This window comes from Centroberyx gerrardi, chromosome 13 (genome assembly GCF_048128805.1).
Source record: "Centroberyx gerrardi isolate f3 chromosome 13, fCenGer3.hap1.cur.20231027, whole genome shotgun sequence".
Lineage (NCBI taxonomy): Eukaryota > Metazoa > Chordata > Actinopteri > Beryciformes > Berycidae > Centroberyx > Centroberyx gerrardi.
The window spans coordinates 6,870,662-6,889,168 of NC_136009.1; the positions used below are offsets into that span (position 1 = coordinate 6,870,662).

Genomic DNA, 18,507 nt, shown 5'->3' on the forward strand with positions numbered 1-18,507 from the left:
ACATCAATGTTTTTCAGTCTGTGTTGGCACTTTATTATTTTGCTGATGGCAATTTCAGTGATTCATTAATTCAAATGTATTCGCCAGTCGCATTTATTGTGTGTTGCTCTGGATAAGTGTTTATTAAATTCCTAACATGCAAAGTGTAGTGAATCCTGATCCGAGAGGCTTGATGTTTGGGCTCCTAATGCAGCTTTCCTCACTGTAAAACATGAAGCAACTTTTATTCATAAAAGTTGGACTGACAGGGTGTGAAGAGTTTATGCATATTTTTTGTCAGCCTACTGTAACAATATCAAGTGTTTTGACTGAATTGACGATGCGTTTTTTCCATTAACTCAACTTGAAACAACACGTGGAGCCAGCGACAAGAAGCAGGTCTGAGTGCTTTAACATCAGTCCTCCTCCCTGGACCTGAAACAAGCAGCTTTCTCTTCCTCTCCACTCCCCTCAGTTCCTGGAAACACCCCGCGCTTTCTAGAAAGAATTTTCATTTGAAAGTTTGATTCGCGGCCGAATTTGAGATGTTGTTGAAATGTGAAAGCTCGAATTCCTGAGGCTATCTGGAGGCTGCGGGGACTGATATTAAAATAGCGCGGCCACTCGACCATATGTGTGCGAAAACTGAAAACAACTGTAATGTAATACAATGTAAACTAAGGAGCAGATTTGAGCCCCCCCCCCCCTGGTGTTACTAGGATTTAATACAACTTGCTCCAAGAACTGGGAATGCCGGGACCGGGCTGTTGCTTCATCATTCAAAAACAGTTCAGCATTTTAGGAGACTTTAATGCTGAGCAGCAGAATAAAGCTTATTGACTTTATGAACTAAAACCCCGACTGTGTGATAAACACCAGAGATGGTAGAATGTTAAATGAAACACGATTAGACTGCAATGTACAGGTAAATTAAGCCTGATTGTGATTATATCCATAACATCAATAATGATAGTCAACATCACATTGATCAATGAGACAGCAGTTACATTAGTAAAAAAAAAAGGCATATTAGGATTTTATCTCCACGTGTTTTAATTGTAATTCTGCCATGCACAAACCTGGCCAGCCAGGCTTAATCTGTATAAATCTATGGACAAAAGCTGGGAAATGTAGCATGAAATAAAACACCATTATGTTACATACACAATATTTACACACATATGAATACACTGAAACCATGATAGAATTTGAGTATCAAGTATATACCGTGCATGCAAAAGCTGTTTTGACATCTTACCATTCATTACTTGTTTGACTTTATGTGACTGGCAATGGATTAGGAATATAAATGAACAGGGCAACAATAGCAATGCAGCATTTGATAGGATAGACTGTTCAATATTATTTACAACAACATTATGTACAAAAATATACAATATGTATTCAGACTGTCAGCATTGTTCTTGTATACCATATTACCATTATGGCTAAAGGCAGTGATACACTAAGCAACGTTTTAGGCAACTGCGATGGGCAACAATGCCTAAAGAGTTGCAGCATTGTCTAGATAAGAGCATTCTGTTGGAAAATGTCTCTTTGTTGCCTGTTGCTGGGAGCTTTATCCATCTACATTGCCCCAAAAATTACCTAGTGTGAGATGTACATCTTGAATTATTCAGACACTCTGAAACAGCCTCAGACGTGATATTTTTGCCTAGATTTTCTGAAATGATGTGAGGCAGCCTAAGTGTTGCTAAATCTGGTCAAAATGCTGTAGTGTATATCAGCTCGTAAAAAAGCCCCATGTTTTCATGAAATCACGATAGCACAAGATGTGTGTAGCAGTCCAGTATGGTATGTTCAACTTTAATTTTAAATTTAGGGAAAAGGGGTAGAAAAACACAAAGTGCTAAAAATGAATTTGTTCTTGGTTGCTGTTGTGAGTACAGAAAAAAGTACAGAATTCCGTACTGGCATACTTTTGTTCCAGGTTTACAAAATTATCATTTTTATCTCTTTTTCTATTATGGGATGCTTGTTCACTTATGACCATAGTGAAACGGGAAGCCTTGAATAAAGTCATGTTACAGTTTTAGTGTCGGAGGCTGGATGAGAGGCGGAATCGTTTAGGTATGAATGTAATTGCAGGTCGTGAGATGATAATGAATGGGTTTGCTGGATATGAAGTGGCCATGTTTGACAGGCACTCTGTCCTTTGGGAGTGGTTTTTCAGATGACTGCGAACACTCTGAAGGCTTTTCCACCTGTGGGGTTCACCAGGCTGGGAACAGGAGAAGGGAAAAGGGAGAAGATATAAAGATGTGTAAGTGGTATGTGCATTTCAGAGTGCTGACAAATTTTGACTTGAAGTTGTATTTGAATATTAATAAAAAGGAATATTGATGAAAGTCATTTCATCTTTCGAAAATGCTACTAAAAGGCTATAAAAATCATAATCGAGGCCATATGCACAAGGTTTTACTGGTGTTTTCAATAATGTATGTTATCAATAAGAACAGGAGCTCTTAAACTTTCTCAGCCCTGGTCCCAAATAAAAAAAATTGTCTCTTGTACTGTTTCAGTCCCATTAAAACATTATGTGGGGACCCACCAGCAAAATACCTGTGACCAATCTTGGGTCCTCACCCATAGCTTTAGGAACCAGGGTGCAGACCAAGGGTTCTCAAGCCAAATAGCGCCAAACTTTATGTTGTTAAAGACTAAATAAGCCCCCAACCCAAATCTGTGTAAAGCCTGACATCTAATGGTAAAAAGCAAGCTACTTAAATTGTCATCTGCTATTGGCTGGTCTTTGGTGCCCGGTGATGTTTTCAGTTGCTCTTTAAAATAACACAGGCTTGTAGAGACCTGGCTAAGCTTTACCAACGTAACTTACAACTCAGATCATATTACTTCCATTGTAAGTTTACATTGTAAGTAATTTGCCAATCACATTGATCAAGGTAATAATGCTACATGGGAATCCCAGACTTGGATGTAAAAAATGTCCATCTCTGCATACACAAAAAAAATGTATATGAAATAAAATTCCTTGTATTTCTGGCCAGTTCTCCCAATTGAAATACACAAACCTCATATTTCTTCTTCTTTTTTGCCATACCTCTCTGAAGTGATGCTATTCTGATAACTGCCACTGTATTGCTTCCTTTTATCCACTGGCATCACATCAAGGTAGCCTCCTGCTTCATTCTGGATCACTCCAGCATGTATGGCTGCTCGACAGATACTGGATTTCTGGACAAAACACAGAAAGTGTTCAATCAAACCATATTTATAAAGCACATCTAATCTGCTCTGCTCTCTAAAGAATAAATGCAGTAGCTGATTGTTGCATGCTGCCAAGATTATATCATATTATGTCAAAGCCACATGGATAGCTCAACACAGTGCCTCCACTTATGGTACCTAACTGAGGAACTGATAAGACTATGTTAATATGACAGTGACTTGTCATGTGTGTTTGGGTGTGATGGTTCAATGGCAGGTTGAAGCCCAAAGTGCAATATTGCTCTTCTAAACACCAATATTGGACAGTCTTGATTCTATGATTGTAGTGGTCGATTAATTATGATAATGAAACAAAATGCAAGGACTTACGTCTGAGTAATATTTTGTTCCAATGACTCGGGCTCGAGTATCATGCAGACAATTCCTGGGACAATACAACCTAAAGAAAAAGCCATATCTCACTTTAGGTGATAGGATATTTACAGTACATCTATGGGTCTATGTTCTTGCTGTTGAATCAGTGAGATATATTATATTAATCAAATTACAGATTGTCTTTTAGTGTAGCTGCCTATGATGTAAGGAAAAGCTCTTTCCCTGCATTAATGGAGCATGATTATTTTCAAGCAGATTGTAGTTTTAGTTATACAAACATTTCTTGGAGGCAGAAATAATCTCATTGGTTGAGTTAAGCCTCAGTGGGTGGAGCCAAAGAACCACAGTTTTTCAGAGCGCAAGTGAGCTAACTGCCAAATTTGAAAGGGCAAAGAAAGAACTCTGGTCAAAATATAAATAAAAAATATCAATGGACTTCTTTTTCACTAGTTTATGACCATGCAAATGATCTTTGCTCAGCTAACTAGATTAAGTTTTTTCAGTTAGTAGCAAGAGTTCTAGGCTTCATATTATTAGCTTCCTCTTCTGTTACCTCTTGCCTTTTTAATGTTACTTGTCTAACATTGCTTACTACTTCGTTGGCACCACTCACTGAGGTTTAACTCAACCAATGACATTATTTCTGCCTACAGAGCAGCTCTGCCTCCAAGAAATTTTTCTCCAAACTGCTGTCTTCAATGAATAAATGTTACCTGGGACAGTGTCGTACAGGTTTCTTGAAGGGGCAGAAAATTGCCACAGTGGTCTCACATGTTACTGCCTTAACTGGGAGAAAAAGACAGCAAAAATATGGTATAAAAAAAGAGTACAGTCTTGTTGAAAATAGATCTTCACTGAAAACATGACAATTGTATCTTCATTGTCAAAAGTGGTTTCCTACCGGGCACCGTAGCTACTTTGAAGGCATTCGCACTCCTGTTTTTCCTGTGAATTTAAACAAAACGGAAGTTATGGTATTGTGCTGTGTTACCATAGATCATATGTTCAGTAGCCCTCCATAAGTGAAAATATCTCTCTGGACTGAATTAAACTTAAGTAAAATTAAACTCTTTTTAACAAATAAACCAAAGAGAGAGACTGACACATACCCAATTGACTGAATGCCATTCTTGTATGACTTGGTGAATTGTTGTTTTCTGCCTAGTCGGGTCACATCCAGCCATCCTCCATCGTTGTCAATAATGCCAGCATGTAACCCAGCTCCACACACACTGGATTGCTGGAGTAAGCGACAAAGACAAGGCTATTTTACAATATACTCCAGAATAACAGCAGTAACTTGTGACCAGAAGGGAGCCAGCTTTTGATTCTCCTTTTGGTGTGGAAAATCTGGATTGGGGAAAGTGAATGATTAACAATCTCCCCTCCCCCAACAACTGCTACCAAAGTGTCCTTGAACAAGGCATTTAACCCCCGATTGCTACAGCAGAGCTGCTGAGTGGCCAACAGTAGAAAAATAGAGTTGTACTCGGCAGCTCCCATTTCTGTAAGTATATGAATGTGAAGCAAAGCGTATCTTAATAACAATATGAACTTTTACTGGACACAGGTTAAAAAAAATCAGCTGTGAATACGGTCTACCACAGAACCAGATCCACTGTCTCCGTCAGTGACTACCCTCTATTTTCCACTTAGTGATATCAAGATCTCATTACAGACTATTACCAAGAGATTAAAGTCTTAGACCAACAGACTCATCTACACAATTGCAATCTCCCAGCTGAAATTTTTGGACTTATTATGGGATATTTTTAATCTGTTTTAAATATAAAAAATATATATATATATATTAATGGCGCTTTTCCACCGCATGGTACCGGCTCAAATCAACTCGACTCGACTCTACTCGCTTTTGGTAGAACTACTTTTTTTCCCACTGCAGATAGTACCCCCTCAATGTGTTTTCACGTCGCCTTTTGGTATCGCCTCAGCTCGCTTGGAACCTCGACGGAGGTGCTACCAAAAAAAGTACCAGGTACCAGGTAATATGGTACCTGGTACCTGGTACTTGCCCAATGGAAAACCAAAAAAGGTGAGTAGAGTCGAGTCGAGTTGAGCCGGTACCATGCGGTGGAAAAGCGGCAATATATAGCCAAGTGCAATAACTTTTCTTAATTCATCACTTCTACAGTTTACATTTATTCTGGATTTACATATTCTTTTATTATGTGAATGTATTTTGTATTAATTTCATGTGTATTGCTTGTTTTTGTTCATGCCTTGCTGCACAAAAATTTTTTGCTCACAAGATATAACCTTGACTTTGAATAATATTGCAAACTACAGTCTGACTTCTTAAATAAAATTGACCTAGGGAGAGGGTCCCCATAGGACAAGAGTAGCAATATGTTTTACTAGGACTTGGTCCCAGGGTAAGGTACTGAATTTCTTATATTGGTTTGCTAGCTGAAAAAAGTTTAGGAACTCTACTGTAGCCTTTTGCTGCACTCGATAGGGGCTGTTATTGCACAATAAAAACACAAAAGATTGTCCCAAATGATAATTTACCATGTCATAATATGCAGTCCCAACTACTTTTCCAGGCCTGTCAAGGCAACCAGGTGGACACTCATACCTATGGGCAGAAGCAATAGTTAAGTAAACAATACATTGCCATACAAGTTCACTCCATTCACTAAAATTAAAGAACACAAAAACAAAAACAAGAAACCATAAGATTCTAAACAACTATCCAACAATGTCATTTTTTCTGTAGCCAATGAAATGCCATATATACAGTAATCACAGGACTAGAAGATCAGAAAGGGACTATAATACAGATAATGCAACAAAGTTAAGGCAATGATGGGAACGTATTTAAAAGTTCTTTTGGTATGTTTGTATCTGAATTGTCTTATAACAAATACAGTACCAAGAATCATTTGCAAATACTGTATTATGTAACCCTGGTCTGCTACAGTATTACTCTTTTTGTTAGTGTGTACCTGTTACAGGTCGTCCCCTTGCACTGATCTCTCAGCTTTGTGTCACACTCCATCTGTTGGCCTAAAATCACAAGTAAGCATATTACTTAGAAAAATATTATGTTCATACACATATCTTATAAAAAATCAAAGCAAAATAATGCACACTGTCCTATTTGCAGAGATGCATCATTGTGGGAGCAGTCCTTACACATCTGCTCTGTGCTGACAACCTGGTTCCTCTCCAGGTTGTCATTGGGTGAGGGGTTGGGGGACTGGGCTCTGGGTTGGGGGGGATCCCTCTCCCTCACTGGGTCAGGTTCTGGTTCAATGTAGTTGGTCTCCTCAATCTCAGGAGCTGGACGCCTCTCAACACCCCCATCTGAAAACATGAACCGGTTATGCAATAGGTTTATAATAAAACCAGTTTCTAAAAACCTGGTCACTTAACACTACTCTTACACCCTACATGAGTACATTTATATTTACATTTTAGGCATATCCTAACCATTAACTTGACTTGACAATGAGTGCAATAAAGAGAATAAACATGTTCAAAGCCAATCAGATTTTTTGATTTTTCCACTTTCACTCCTTCCACCATCTGCCATTGTGAGAAACTCTGAAAGCTTTAGCTGTGCTTGCTCTGGAAGAACAGCGCCCTCTTCCTGTTTTGTGCCGTAAAGCAGTTCCTCTTTGTGCCATAAAGCAATCCAACAGATTTCCTGCCAAATCCCCGGTGGCACACAATGTAAAATGCAGAGTAGAGGCCGGTAGAGGCTGCCAATTTCCTCAGTGATGGTCTTGTTTCTCAATGGTAATTGTAATAATGTCTCAAAATTAAGGTGGTAATGATTTTAAAATGGCACACATAGCACTTTTAACAAGACAGGAGCCAAATCAGGGCAAAGTAGTGGATGTAAAATGTGCATTTCCCTAAAATTAGCTCTTTAACAACCTATCTCTCATCAACTGTCCAGAGCATAGCCAACCAAGGGAGGGCAGCCCATTCTCCGCCAGTAAATCTACTAGCATTACAGACAGTATAGTGAAGGTATACAGTAACGCAAAAAGAAAAAAACACAACAGCAAACCACAATACCGTCCCAAACCCACCTTTGTAGCAGAGGTTGTCCCTGCAGCCTCCGGCGTAGCTGGCTGGACAGGCAGAGCAGGGAGTTCCGTGTTTGTATGGAGCATGACCCCACCAGTTCCCCCTGAAAACACCAACCATAACAGGGATTTATGACAGGAGAAAAGGACAAAAATTGGTGCCCAAACATAAAGTAAAAATTGTGATGTAGCTATATGAAGCAAGAGATGAAGGAGGTGTGATGAAGTACTCCATGAATGAAATACAGTAGTTTACCATCTATTGTAAGTCTTGCACTTCCCTTTGCACTGTATGTGATTCCATCATATTTGTGTTACTACGTATGTTGATGATAGCTCTCTGCACCAATGCCACTAAGATACATTTCTGTATTTGGCTAATCAAATGATGATTACAGTATACACTGGAGCTTGAGGCTTTGCTTGCAATAAGACAACTCAGATATCTAATAAAGAACCCAATTAGCTTGAAATGTGCATGTTTTAGTTGATAATTGGTAAATGTTGTAATTTATGATTAGTGGATGATTTAATTGATGATTGGTGAATGTTTTAATTGATGATTGGTGAATGTTTTAATTGATGATTAGTGAATGTTTTAATTGATGATTGTAAATATTTGTGTCTTTCCTTTTGTGCTTCTGTTCATAAACTTGATGCTCTCACAATGTGTTTTCTGAGTACTACATAAAGATTATGAATGAAAATGATTCTGACGCTGAAATATCAATTTTTACATGTTTACAGATGATCTTTATGATGTTGAGGGAGTTGTATCACATCTTATTTACTGATAGGAAAGCAAAAACCTTACGGTGGAGAGTAGTTGCAGACCAGATAGACGGCTTTAGCCCAGATCATTCCCCATACGTTCATGTTGTAACACACGTTGATGGCACAGCCAATACGGTTGCTAGTCGCCCACACCAACTAAAAAATTTAAATAGATGTACAAACAAAGGAAATCGGTCAGTGGTCCGCTCACATTTCTCAGGGCTTGTGGCTGGATTTTTCAAAGTCCACAAATACTTAGTGTCAAAAGTGTTGGACTATCTCAGGTACAGATTAAGCCATGCCTTGATTAAAATGTACTTCTCAACTGCAGCATTTAAGTTAAAAGTGGACCAATTACGCCGGCATCTGAATAGTCTACATAAGTATTTATTTGACCCTGTCCTCATCACAGGAACATAAATAGAAAGAATGAATTAGGGAAAAATCCTGCACAGGAGGTCATGCGTTTTACGTTTCTGGTTTGTTTGGAATAAACAGAAGAAGAACTGGGTAGTTAGCATGAGCAGCGATAGCCACCATGGCTGAACAGACAAAGAAAAGAGCGCCATCTACAGAAACTCCAAGCCCTTACCTGAGTGTAGTGGGTGCAGACCGGCCCTGAGCATCTGAAGGGGCAGTGGGGGTTACACTCCTGGGGATACGGGTAGCTAAAGTACCTCACCTCATCATACCAGGCCTGGACATGGAACGTAGGGGGGCGGTCCCTAATGGAATGGAATGGAAAGGTATTATGGTTTTTTTTTGCAAATTATTATTGTTAGGTAACAAAAACGTACATGGGGAAAAAAGTTATTCAAATGCTGTCTATCAATCCTATCTTATCTAATCTATTGATAATGTCTATATCCAACTTTCAGCAACTGAACTGCCTTGCTGAGGTTTCCATGAAATCATACAGTGAGTTTTGAGTGGGGATTGTAGGCACTAGGATCATAAAATCTACATGAAGTACTATTAATACAAACAACAACAAAAAAACACCCTGAGCTGTGAAGTTTGGAAAAACAGTCTGGGCAAAGGCAGAGTTTGTTGTGGTGCAATTTGATTTGGTAACATCTCTATTGACATAAGGTAAGGTAAGAAAATGATAGACAATACTATTATTATTATTTTCTATTGGATGAAACAGCAATGAACAACTGACCTACTCCCCTCCCCTACTGTAGTATCTGTGCATACAGACCTGCCCCAGTGTGCACCAAGGTTTTGTCCTATTTGTGTCAACATGTGGCTCGGTCCATGTTCCCAACGGCAGCTATGTGCCCAGTGCTCCGCGCTCCTCTCTAACTCATAATCCCACATCTGGAGAACACACACACACACACACACACACACACACACATAGACACGCGACAAAGACAAACATACAGACACTTTGTAAAAAGGTATTTGCCTCCTCAAGATGATAAACTAATACACAATTGCACACATGCAGAATTATATTAGACATGAGTGGTATTAACACATAAAAACATAGCAGAACACATTAGGACATACACTCGGTTGATCCTAGTGGCAGATTGGAGTTTTAGTTATACTGAAATACTGCTTAAAAAAACATATTGCAGAAATCTAATTGGTTGAGTTAAACCTCAATGGGCGGAGCCAAAGAACCAAAGTTTTTCAGAAAGCAAATTAGCCAAGTGGTAAACTTGAACGACAAAGCAGCAGAACTTTGGTTGAAATATAAAACATAAAACATAAATGGCAATGGCTTCTTTTTTCATTCATTCATGTCATTCATAATCTGAGAAGGTCAGCAGGCTAGCTAACTAACCTTGATAGCTATACGCTAGTATAGCTAGTTTGAACTTGGAAGGTCAGCTAGGCTAACTAGCTAACCTAGATAACTTAGTATGGTTAGATTGCATTTTTTCAGTTAGTAGCAAGAGTGCTACCTCCTCTTACCCCTTTACCTTTTTCAATGGGCTTCAGCCTAATGTTACGTAGCCAGAAAAACTGTGGTTCTTTGGCTCCGCCCACTGAGGTTTAACTCAATGACATTATTTCTGCCGCCAAGAAATGTTTGTATAACTAACTCCAATCTAACTCCAATCTAGCTCATCCTGGTGACTCAGAGGGTTAATCAAACCCACCAATTACCTTAGTCAAATATCCTATCATTTCCTTCAAGCAACCTCATAACCACAAATCCCATGAAAAAAAACAATCTGAAAAAAGAAGTGCACATACTTGAGGGGAAGTGTAAGAAACATACCCCTTTCATGTCTAAGATGAAGCTGCTCTATACTGTTAAGTACTGTAGCTGCAGCACATGCCTCCCACAACTTTAACACAGGATAGTCAAAACTAGGCTACTCCTATCAAACACACACACACACACACATACACACACACACACACACACACACACACACACACACACATACACATGTATGAGAGAGAGAGAGAGAGAGAGAGAGAGAGAGATCATCACCAGCACATCAACTTGCAGCTTGGTGCTACTATTCACTGTGGTTATTTCATAGCTTGTTTCCAGTAAGTTTTGGTCTCATAAAACAAGCTAAGAGAAAATAAAGAAATAGAAAGCATACCAAACAGAGAGTCATTGTTAGGGGCCTTGATGCCATCTTTACAGTAAAACCACTCGCTCTCTGTGCGTCAACACGCTGCAAAATTAACCTCAATTGAAGTCAAAAAACCTGGAAACTATTCACACACCTCTAGTTTTGGACAAAGGGGACCTGCATGGGTAGAGGGCTTGAGGAATTCAAATGTTGCAGCAAAGTTAAGTTACTGTTGACATCGCTGGGGGTGGAGAATAGGCACAGTGTGCTCTGCTGTTGGCTTACTGTTCGGTCTTATTAAGGCTATCACACATCAAAACTAATAGGATAATGCTTAAGAGTGGAGCTGTAACTGCTCTGATTGACCACCATAATGTGTTCCACATGTTCGGCTATGGGTAGCATACTGTGCACACTGTTGCCCATTCACTGTGGCCCCCGGTCTCTGTTCAGGCCCCGATTCGCACACTTGCAGGGGTGATATTTCCACTCTGTAGTGCTTTGGCCACAATCCAGTAGTGGGTAAGATATCAGCACACAGAAGTGATTTTCTGCTCTAAGCTACTTTATGCTTGCTCAGCAATATTGTATTTGTTCATGCTCAGCTGTTAAGGCCATGATAGTATACGCAACAAGTTGAGGAGACACAGATGACCAAGTGCACCAACAATTATGACCAAATGTATTTGAATTGCCCATTTCTAAAATCCTATAAATCCTATTTGGAAAAAAAAAATCATCAGGTTCATCATTCAATATATCTAAAATATAAAGGGTTTGTCTGTAAATCAAGGACTTAAAAATCTACTATCCTTTAAAAAGCTAATTTGGACTATCAATCATTTTGTTGTTATAAGTGTCACTTTTTCAAATGGTTTATATCTCACTTTGGAACAAACACTCTTTTTATTTTTGTTGATTGTGCTTTTGTTCCTTGAAACTCCAATGCAATTACCCACTTTGATTTTATTCCCGTTTGCAGTCCCTATCCCTGCTCAATAAGGCAATACAGCTCATCTCAACCCCTCTACACGTTATGGTGGAATTCAAGTTCAGGGTGAAGCTTTCACTGCTAACAAACTGGTGTGGATACTAATGATCTTAGCCAGCTCATTATTTTCTCCATGCTCTTGTTATTCTTCATGCTCAATTATCCAGCAAAGAGGAAGATGGACTGCCCACCCGCCTTGGGAGAAAGGTCATGGTAGCAACTCCAAATCTCCTTCTGCATTCCATAGAGCATTAAGCTCCCAAAATACAGACCTGTTTCCTACCATCTGCTGGGACCACCTCTGCTACTGAGGCAAGTGTAATATAAAGAGGAAAGCTTTTAGAGCAGTAGACTTTAGGGAGATATCCACTGCTCAAGATAGACCTCTACAGAAGAAAGTATGAAGGAAGGAAACGTGAAATCCTGCTCCTCTCAGAATTGTTATCACTAGCCATAACCTGTTTGTTTAAAGTAATAATTTGCGACTTTTTCTTATGAATAAATGTGATGCGTTTTATGTTTACAGAAGCAACAACAGCAGTTTGTTGGGATAAATATATGAAGGTAGAAGAAATATAAGAAGCTGCAGTCTACACTGAATGTCTTTATTATTACAGTATATTGGACCAGTGCCTACATTGACTAAAAGCACTGACTGCTTATCACCAAATTGTCGCCAAAACAAGTCAAACTGAAATAAAACTGACCTTTTAGCCTTTTTAGGGAATTCAATCTGTTACCATACACCTATTTATGCCAAAATGTTTTTACAAAAAATATATTTTATTGTATTTTTATATCAAATCACATTACCTTTACTTCCTGGAAAACGTAAAATCTTCAGTGGTGACTTCATCATGTACCAGTAAAAATTCCAACCAATAAAAACATCACAGATTTGTGAACAATCCCTTCCCTCCCATCCAATAAAACTGCCTTTCTCTTCCTAACTGATATCCCATTGGTTTACACTTTTGAATGATCCCTCCCCGCCCCAACATCCTGTTTCAACAGGAAATACATCACATTAAGGAAGCAAAATGCTCTCGAAATGCGGTTTCATTGTTATTTCAGGGGCTTTTGCTGAAAGGCTATTGTAAAACTGTAAAATGAAAGAGTCAAAGCTACAGTGAGGTGCAGCACCTTGGCCTCCAAATCATGCACTCTGAAAACCAAATACTGGTACTACCCTGCCTCACCACCACATTATCATCAGTAATAGTATCCCTCGCTAAAGAAACACTGGTTTAGTGTATATAACATACATTTACACTGCTGTACCCCGCACTTGAAACGGTGAGGCTCGACATGGCTGAAATAGATTCACCACCTCGGCACCCAAAATGAAATGCATGTAGGATCAAATAAAAGATAACATTCACCTCAGCCAGGGTTTGAGTGAGTTACGATGGATGAGGAGAGAGAAGGAGAGAGAGAGAGAGTGGAGGAGGGTGAAGAAAAGCCTGAGGGAAGGCTTGTGAGGCTGAAGATCAAGGAGGAGAAAGAGCGAGGGGGGGGAGAGTCGAAGCGAGAGGAGAAATGGAGTGATAGAGTGGAAGACGGAGGGAGGGAGGGAGGGAGGGAGGGAGGGAGAGATGGTTGAGGTAGAGGGCAGGACAACACTGCGGGGGTGAAAACTGGCACCGGGCCAGGGTTAGCAAGGGCGGGCAAGCAGGCGCACAGCACTGGAGCTGGAACTATAGCCAGCTGGTGGCTTTGGCTCTCTCTCTCTCTCTCTCTCTCTCTCTCTCTCTGTGTTTCTCTGGTCAGGATAGCAGCAGTGGTAGAAGCAGCAAAGTGCTTTTCTTGCTTGGCAGGGAGACCAGTGACTTTGATCAGTCTGAGCTCTGTGTGCTTCCAGGGCAAAGAGTTAAACCTCCCTGATCTGGCTAGAGTCACTAGACATGGACCCACAACCCTGGAAGAACTGGGTGTCTATTCTATTCTATTCTATTCTGAAGGGTTGTGGAAGTGTAGCTACTGAGAAACCTTGAGAAAAGTTTTGTCTGTATGCAAAAATAATTTCCCTAAAATAAATTCCTCAAATATTGGTTTGCCTTTGCATGTCGCTACTTGATGCACGCACACACAATACACACGCATACACACACATACAAACTCTCTGCTCATCCAATTATTCAGCACTTGAGGCAGCACTCGGTTTCCTGAAGTGAACTGGTATTTCTCATGAAGTTAAATAACAGAGAGGTATGCAGGGATGGACCTTGGGACTGTCTTCAGCAATATCACGTATTCCAGCTTAAAACACAGACTTACCTCGCTGACAAACGGCTGCGGCCTCAGCACTTACCATGTACTCCATGTTGGAGGCAGGCGGGTAGACCTGGCCACGGAGCTTGTTGTGCAGATCCAGGATGAGGTGCATGTCTCCCTCGCTGATGGCCCTCTTCCCTCTCGGCCTGGCCCTCCACCACTCGTCGTCCCTGTCCTTGTACTTGTCCAAGATGGACTCCAGTCGCGTGGAGTTGGGGAGGACCAGCGAGAGGACCGTCTGGCTCAAACACAGCAGCAGGCCGGCCACTCTCAGCCAGCCCCGAGAAAGAGGAGCAGGAGGAGGACGGTGCTTCATCATGGGGTAAACACTGGATACTGAAGGATTGTGTAGGTTCTTGGACGGAGGGTATTTTTTGTTGCCTGCAAAACAGAGAGGGAAGGGAACGCAACAGTGGGGATAGACAATAATTTCAATGAGGGCAAGGCTTTCACATGCTATTTAAAATCTGAAGAAGAACTGATTTTGTAGAGTAGCCTCAATTTGAAGGGGAATACCACTGAATTTCAGCGTTGGGCACTCGCACTCTTCATTTGCTGCTGGTTCCCATGTTCATGAACAAGAGAGAAGAGAGCTTGCACCGCCCTTTAATCTGTGATGCTACACCAATGTACAGCTCAATAGGGAACAAACTGGGAAAAATAAAAAGGGTATGAAGAGGATTTTCTGGAGATCAGGGCACAGACTTTCTGGTTTGGGACTGGTTGCACTTCCATAATAAAACATGGAGTTGGTCTGCAAAACCAGGCTGAGCATTTGCGCTACATCAGAACTTACATTCTTGTTTCTCCTGTGGTTCCCATCATGCTAAATTCTGATTGGATTATCAAAGGAGATGAGAATATTGCTAACAATCTAAAGAATATTGTGACTCATTGAGATGAATGGTATTCCCCTGATTATTTCTCATACATGGGAAAGGAAAATAAATGCCGCATCCAATAGAGAACCTTCACTACAGCATCTTTAAAGGAACCTAGAGGCAGTCCAATCTATTCTCTGTCTTTTTAATAATGCTGTAATTATAGGGGACTTGACTTCAAACATGACATCAATACAGCCTTGTAAGTATTCAGGGTGCATCTGCAGTTCACTACCTCTCTACACACAGTAGGACCACTGTAAATCCAGTTTTCACACGTTATGTCATTGGAAAGTATTTTTGTTGAGCACATGTTAATATTTCATGCGCATGCGTGGGCTACTGTACGTATGTACTCCGTGCAATGCAAGCATGCACTGCAGGGAAGCTTGCCACAGTTTAGTCATGACAAAGAAATGTTTTAATGAAATCATGCATTTGAATTTTTCATTTAATTATCCCTTAGAAACTATAGTAATCCTATAATAACTTTTACAGCAAAACTACAAGTCCCTATAGGGATATTATAAGAATATTATAGTGATACTATAGAATATTTTAGGTTTTTTTTTTAAGTAAAAAAGTAAAGTAGTAACGTCAAGTACCACAGACACACTATAAGTCCTATAGGAATATTACAGTGTTCAGTGTATAATTACAAAGTCACCGATGAATTGTTTTCTTTACCTTTCAACACAATACACCGGTCACGAGATCAAAATATCTCCGAGGCGCAATATTCCAGCTGCTAAATCAGTTTGCAATTACAGCAGAATGACACTTCTCCACTCCAGAGAGCCTTTAATTCCTTCCATCACAGAGGAAAATGAGGGCAGAGAGTCGGCTTTCTTTGAGACTGTACATCCACGGTGGAGGACGGAGAGCTCAGAGACTCTGTAGGTACCTGTTGAATTCCTCAGGTCCCTCAGTGCGCTGCTGGCTTCACGAGAGCGCTGCTCCTTTTGCGCTTATATGCCAAATTTGCGCTCAGCGACGCGCAGAGCGGCGGACCACGCCTCCAGACCCCCAACCCCTCCCACCCCCCCAGCACACACACACACACACACACACACACACACACACACACACACACACACACACACACATATATACACCCCCCCGGGCAGGACCTCTGAAAGAACTCCAGGCTTGAACTATTTGAGGACTGAACCTGATCCCACTCGAAGTGACGTGAAGGTAAACTTGTGGATGTTATGAGAGCAGCCCACTCGTGTTATGAAAATGCGCATTTTGCTGTTTACCTGTTGTCAGGATTTGGGGGATTTTTTTTATTCAACAGGAAGCCATGGCCAAACTAGTTCTTAATAGCCCAAAAATAGGTAGCACTATCAATAATTATTTGGCTTACTATGAAAAATGTAAAGCTCCATGTTGAAGTTGGATATAAAGTCATCCTAATGAAAAATCACCATATCCATATGATATTCCTATAAGGACTAATGGTGTGTCTATGGTACTCAATAGGGAGTTTACAGAGGCATTATCATGCTTTACAATATTTTTTTTAGCTCCTAAGGCATCACTACAATATTCCTATAATATTATATATAGGGAGTAATAGTGTGTCTGTGGTACTCAATAGTGAGTTTATAGTGACTTTATCATACTTTATGGTAGATTTTATCTCCTGTTGTATCACTACTATACTCCTATAGGGACTTATACAGTTTGCAATGACATCTGTATAGTGTTCTTCTTTATGTATTAGGTTATTTTTTGTACGAGCAGAAATGAGCAGAACTTCTAGGTTTTGCACCAAGGCGTCCTACATCCCATCCTGACCATCAGTGTCTGGTGTATTCCTTGTCCTTGAAGGTTGAACTTGTCTGAGATCCCGTCAGGCTTTTCGTGGCTGTGTGTGAGAATAGCAGCAGCAGCAGCAGCAGCAGCCAGCAGGGTGGCCAGTATTCCCCTGCGACATGACCACAAAGCACTGATTCATCTGCCTTTACATACACTAGAACATTTGTGAAAGTTTGTGGGTAGGATGTGTGTGTGTATGTGTGCGTGTGTGTGCACTCTCTCTCTCTCTCTCTCTCTCTCTCTCTGCTTCCTCTGCCCTTCCCTGATTGTCCACCAGGCAGTGCAGATTTTGCCCGCCATGGTAGAAAGTTGAGTGTATTTTCTTTCGAGTTGTCCCCATTTCCCCCCCAGAGCTCTGCTTGTGGTGGAGTCCGAGGGCAAAATGAAGGGAATTAGGTAAAATGTGTTGAAGAAAACAGGACAGTACTGTAGGATAGAACAAGCTGAACAAGATGTACTGGACAGAAACTGGTAGGGATGGGACGATATATCGAAATTCAACATATCGCAATACAAAAATGTGACAATACGTATGGTGAGTCAGGAAAATTTATTGCGATATTTTTATCCACCAAGTCATAGAACTAATTTACCCAATGGTCACTAATTGTTGCTTAAAATATCCATCAACTTATAAATTAATACTGCCTTTTACAGCAATTAGTCTATGCACATAGACATTCTTTAACCATGTCATCATTCAGTAAAGTTAATAGAGGTGGACTACAATCATGTATGAGCATTTATCAGGACAAAATAGAATAGAAAGAAGGCACTGCCAATGGAAAGTCCAGTCATGAACAAATGAGTGAGGTTAAGCTTTGGCTTGTGAGGGACAGAAAATGGCAACGAGCCCTGACTTTACAACCGGACAACGTTCTCCATGGTCACTCTAACCCATGATTCCACAGTTAACTTCTTTGATTTCACAATGACTGAAAATATGGCTTTCAGTGCAATCTGTTGGCCATAAAAATATAAGTAGAAGCATTACAGATATTTAGGTGTAATAAAGACACAAGACAAAGACTAGCCAACGCCAGTTCATCAGTGCATGTGTGGACCAGTGCAGCATCAGCATCAGCATCAGCAGTGATTCTGGTTCAGGCTGGTGATGACAGAGAGACTGCAGAGGTGACGGGCCCTTGGGTGCCTCCTTGAGGGTGCAGCCTAAGCTGATAGCAGCCTGGCCCACTGTCTTTTAACAAGAATATTTCTCACTGTAAAAGTGTATGGCAAATTTCAGAAAAAGAAAATAAGAATATACTGTATATAATAATAATAATTTTGGTCAGGATTTGAATCCCTACTCCACTAAGTTGAAAATCAGACAAACTCAGAAGCAAAATGTCAAAAGTATTCTTCTTACCAAATGATTGTTACTAATTATTGTGTACATCTACATGCCTGTTAATATTTATATATCATAATATGCATGTATGTATGTGTGTGTGTGTGTGTGTGTGTGTGTGTGTGTGTGTGTGTGTGTGTGTGTGTACAGTATGTAGATATGAGAGTAGATATTGTTAGCTTTAATTCAAGGGTCTTTGCAACTGTTTTGATATGGCAGAGCAATGTTTGAGCTGTCACAG

General features: G+C 40.3%; 1 protein-coding gene across 1 annotated transcript; it reads right to left on the minus strand.

Annotated features, from left to right (window-relative positions):
• Nucleotides 1–1,606: 1,606 nt before the first annotated feature.
• LOC139912678 (cysteine-rich secretory protein LCCL domain-containing 1-like) lies at nt 1,607–14,985 on the minus strand. The gene is made up of 15 exons (XM_071900541.1): nt 14,916–14,985; nt 14,248–14,591; nt 9,601–9,719; nt 8,989–9,121; nt 8,437–8,552; nt 7,626–7,726; nt 6,721–6,891; nt 6,531–6,591; nt 6,094–6,160; nt 4,674–4,804; nt 4,466–4,509; nt 4,278–4,350; nt 3,559–3,628; nt 3,062–3,195; nt 1,607–2,221 (listed from the first exon to the last, which is right to left on the minus strand). Exons 1-15 carry the CDS (start codon nt 14,983–14,985, stop codon nt 2,170–2,172), a joined length of 1,686 nt encoding a protein of 561 aa, XP_071756642.1. The 3' UTR covers nt 1,607–2,169.
• Nucleotides 14,986–18,507: the final 3,522 nt, after the last annotated feature.

Excerpts from the sequence above, each read along its gene's own strand:
- LOC139912678 (XM_071900541.1), bottom strand. The coding sequence starts at position 14,985 with ATGCTCAGCCTGGTTTTGCAGACCAACTCCATGTTTTATTATGGAAGT. Across the intron at positions 9,720-14,247 it reads CCTCCAACATGGAGTACATG|ATGTGGGATTATGAGTTAGA; the intron begins GTAAGTGCTGAG and ends TGTGTTCTCCAG. Across the intron at positions 6,892-7,625 it reads GGACAACCTCTGCTACAAAG|ATGGGGGTGTTGAGAGGCGT; the intron begins GTGGGTTTGGGA and ends TCATGTTTTCAG.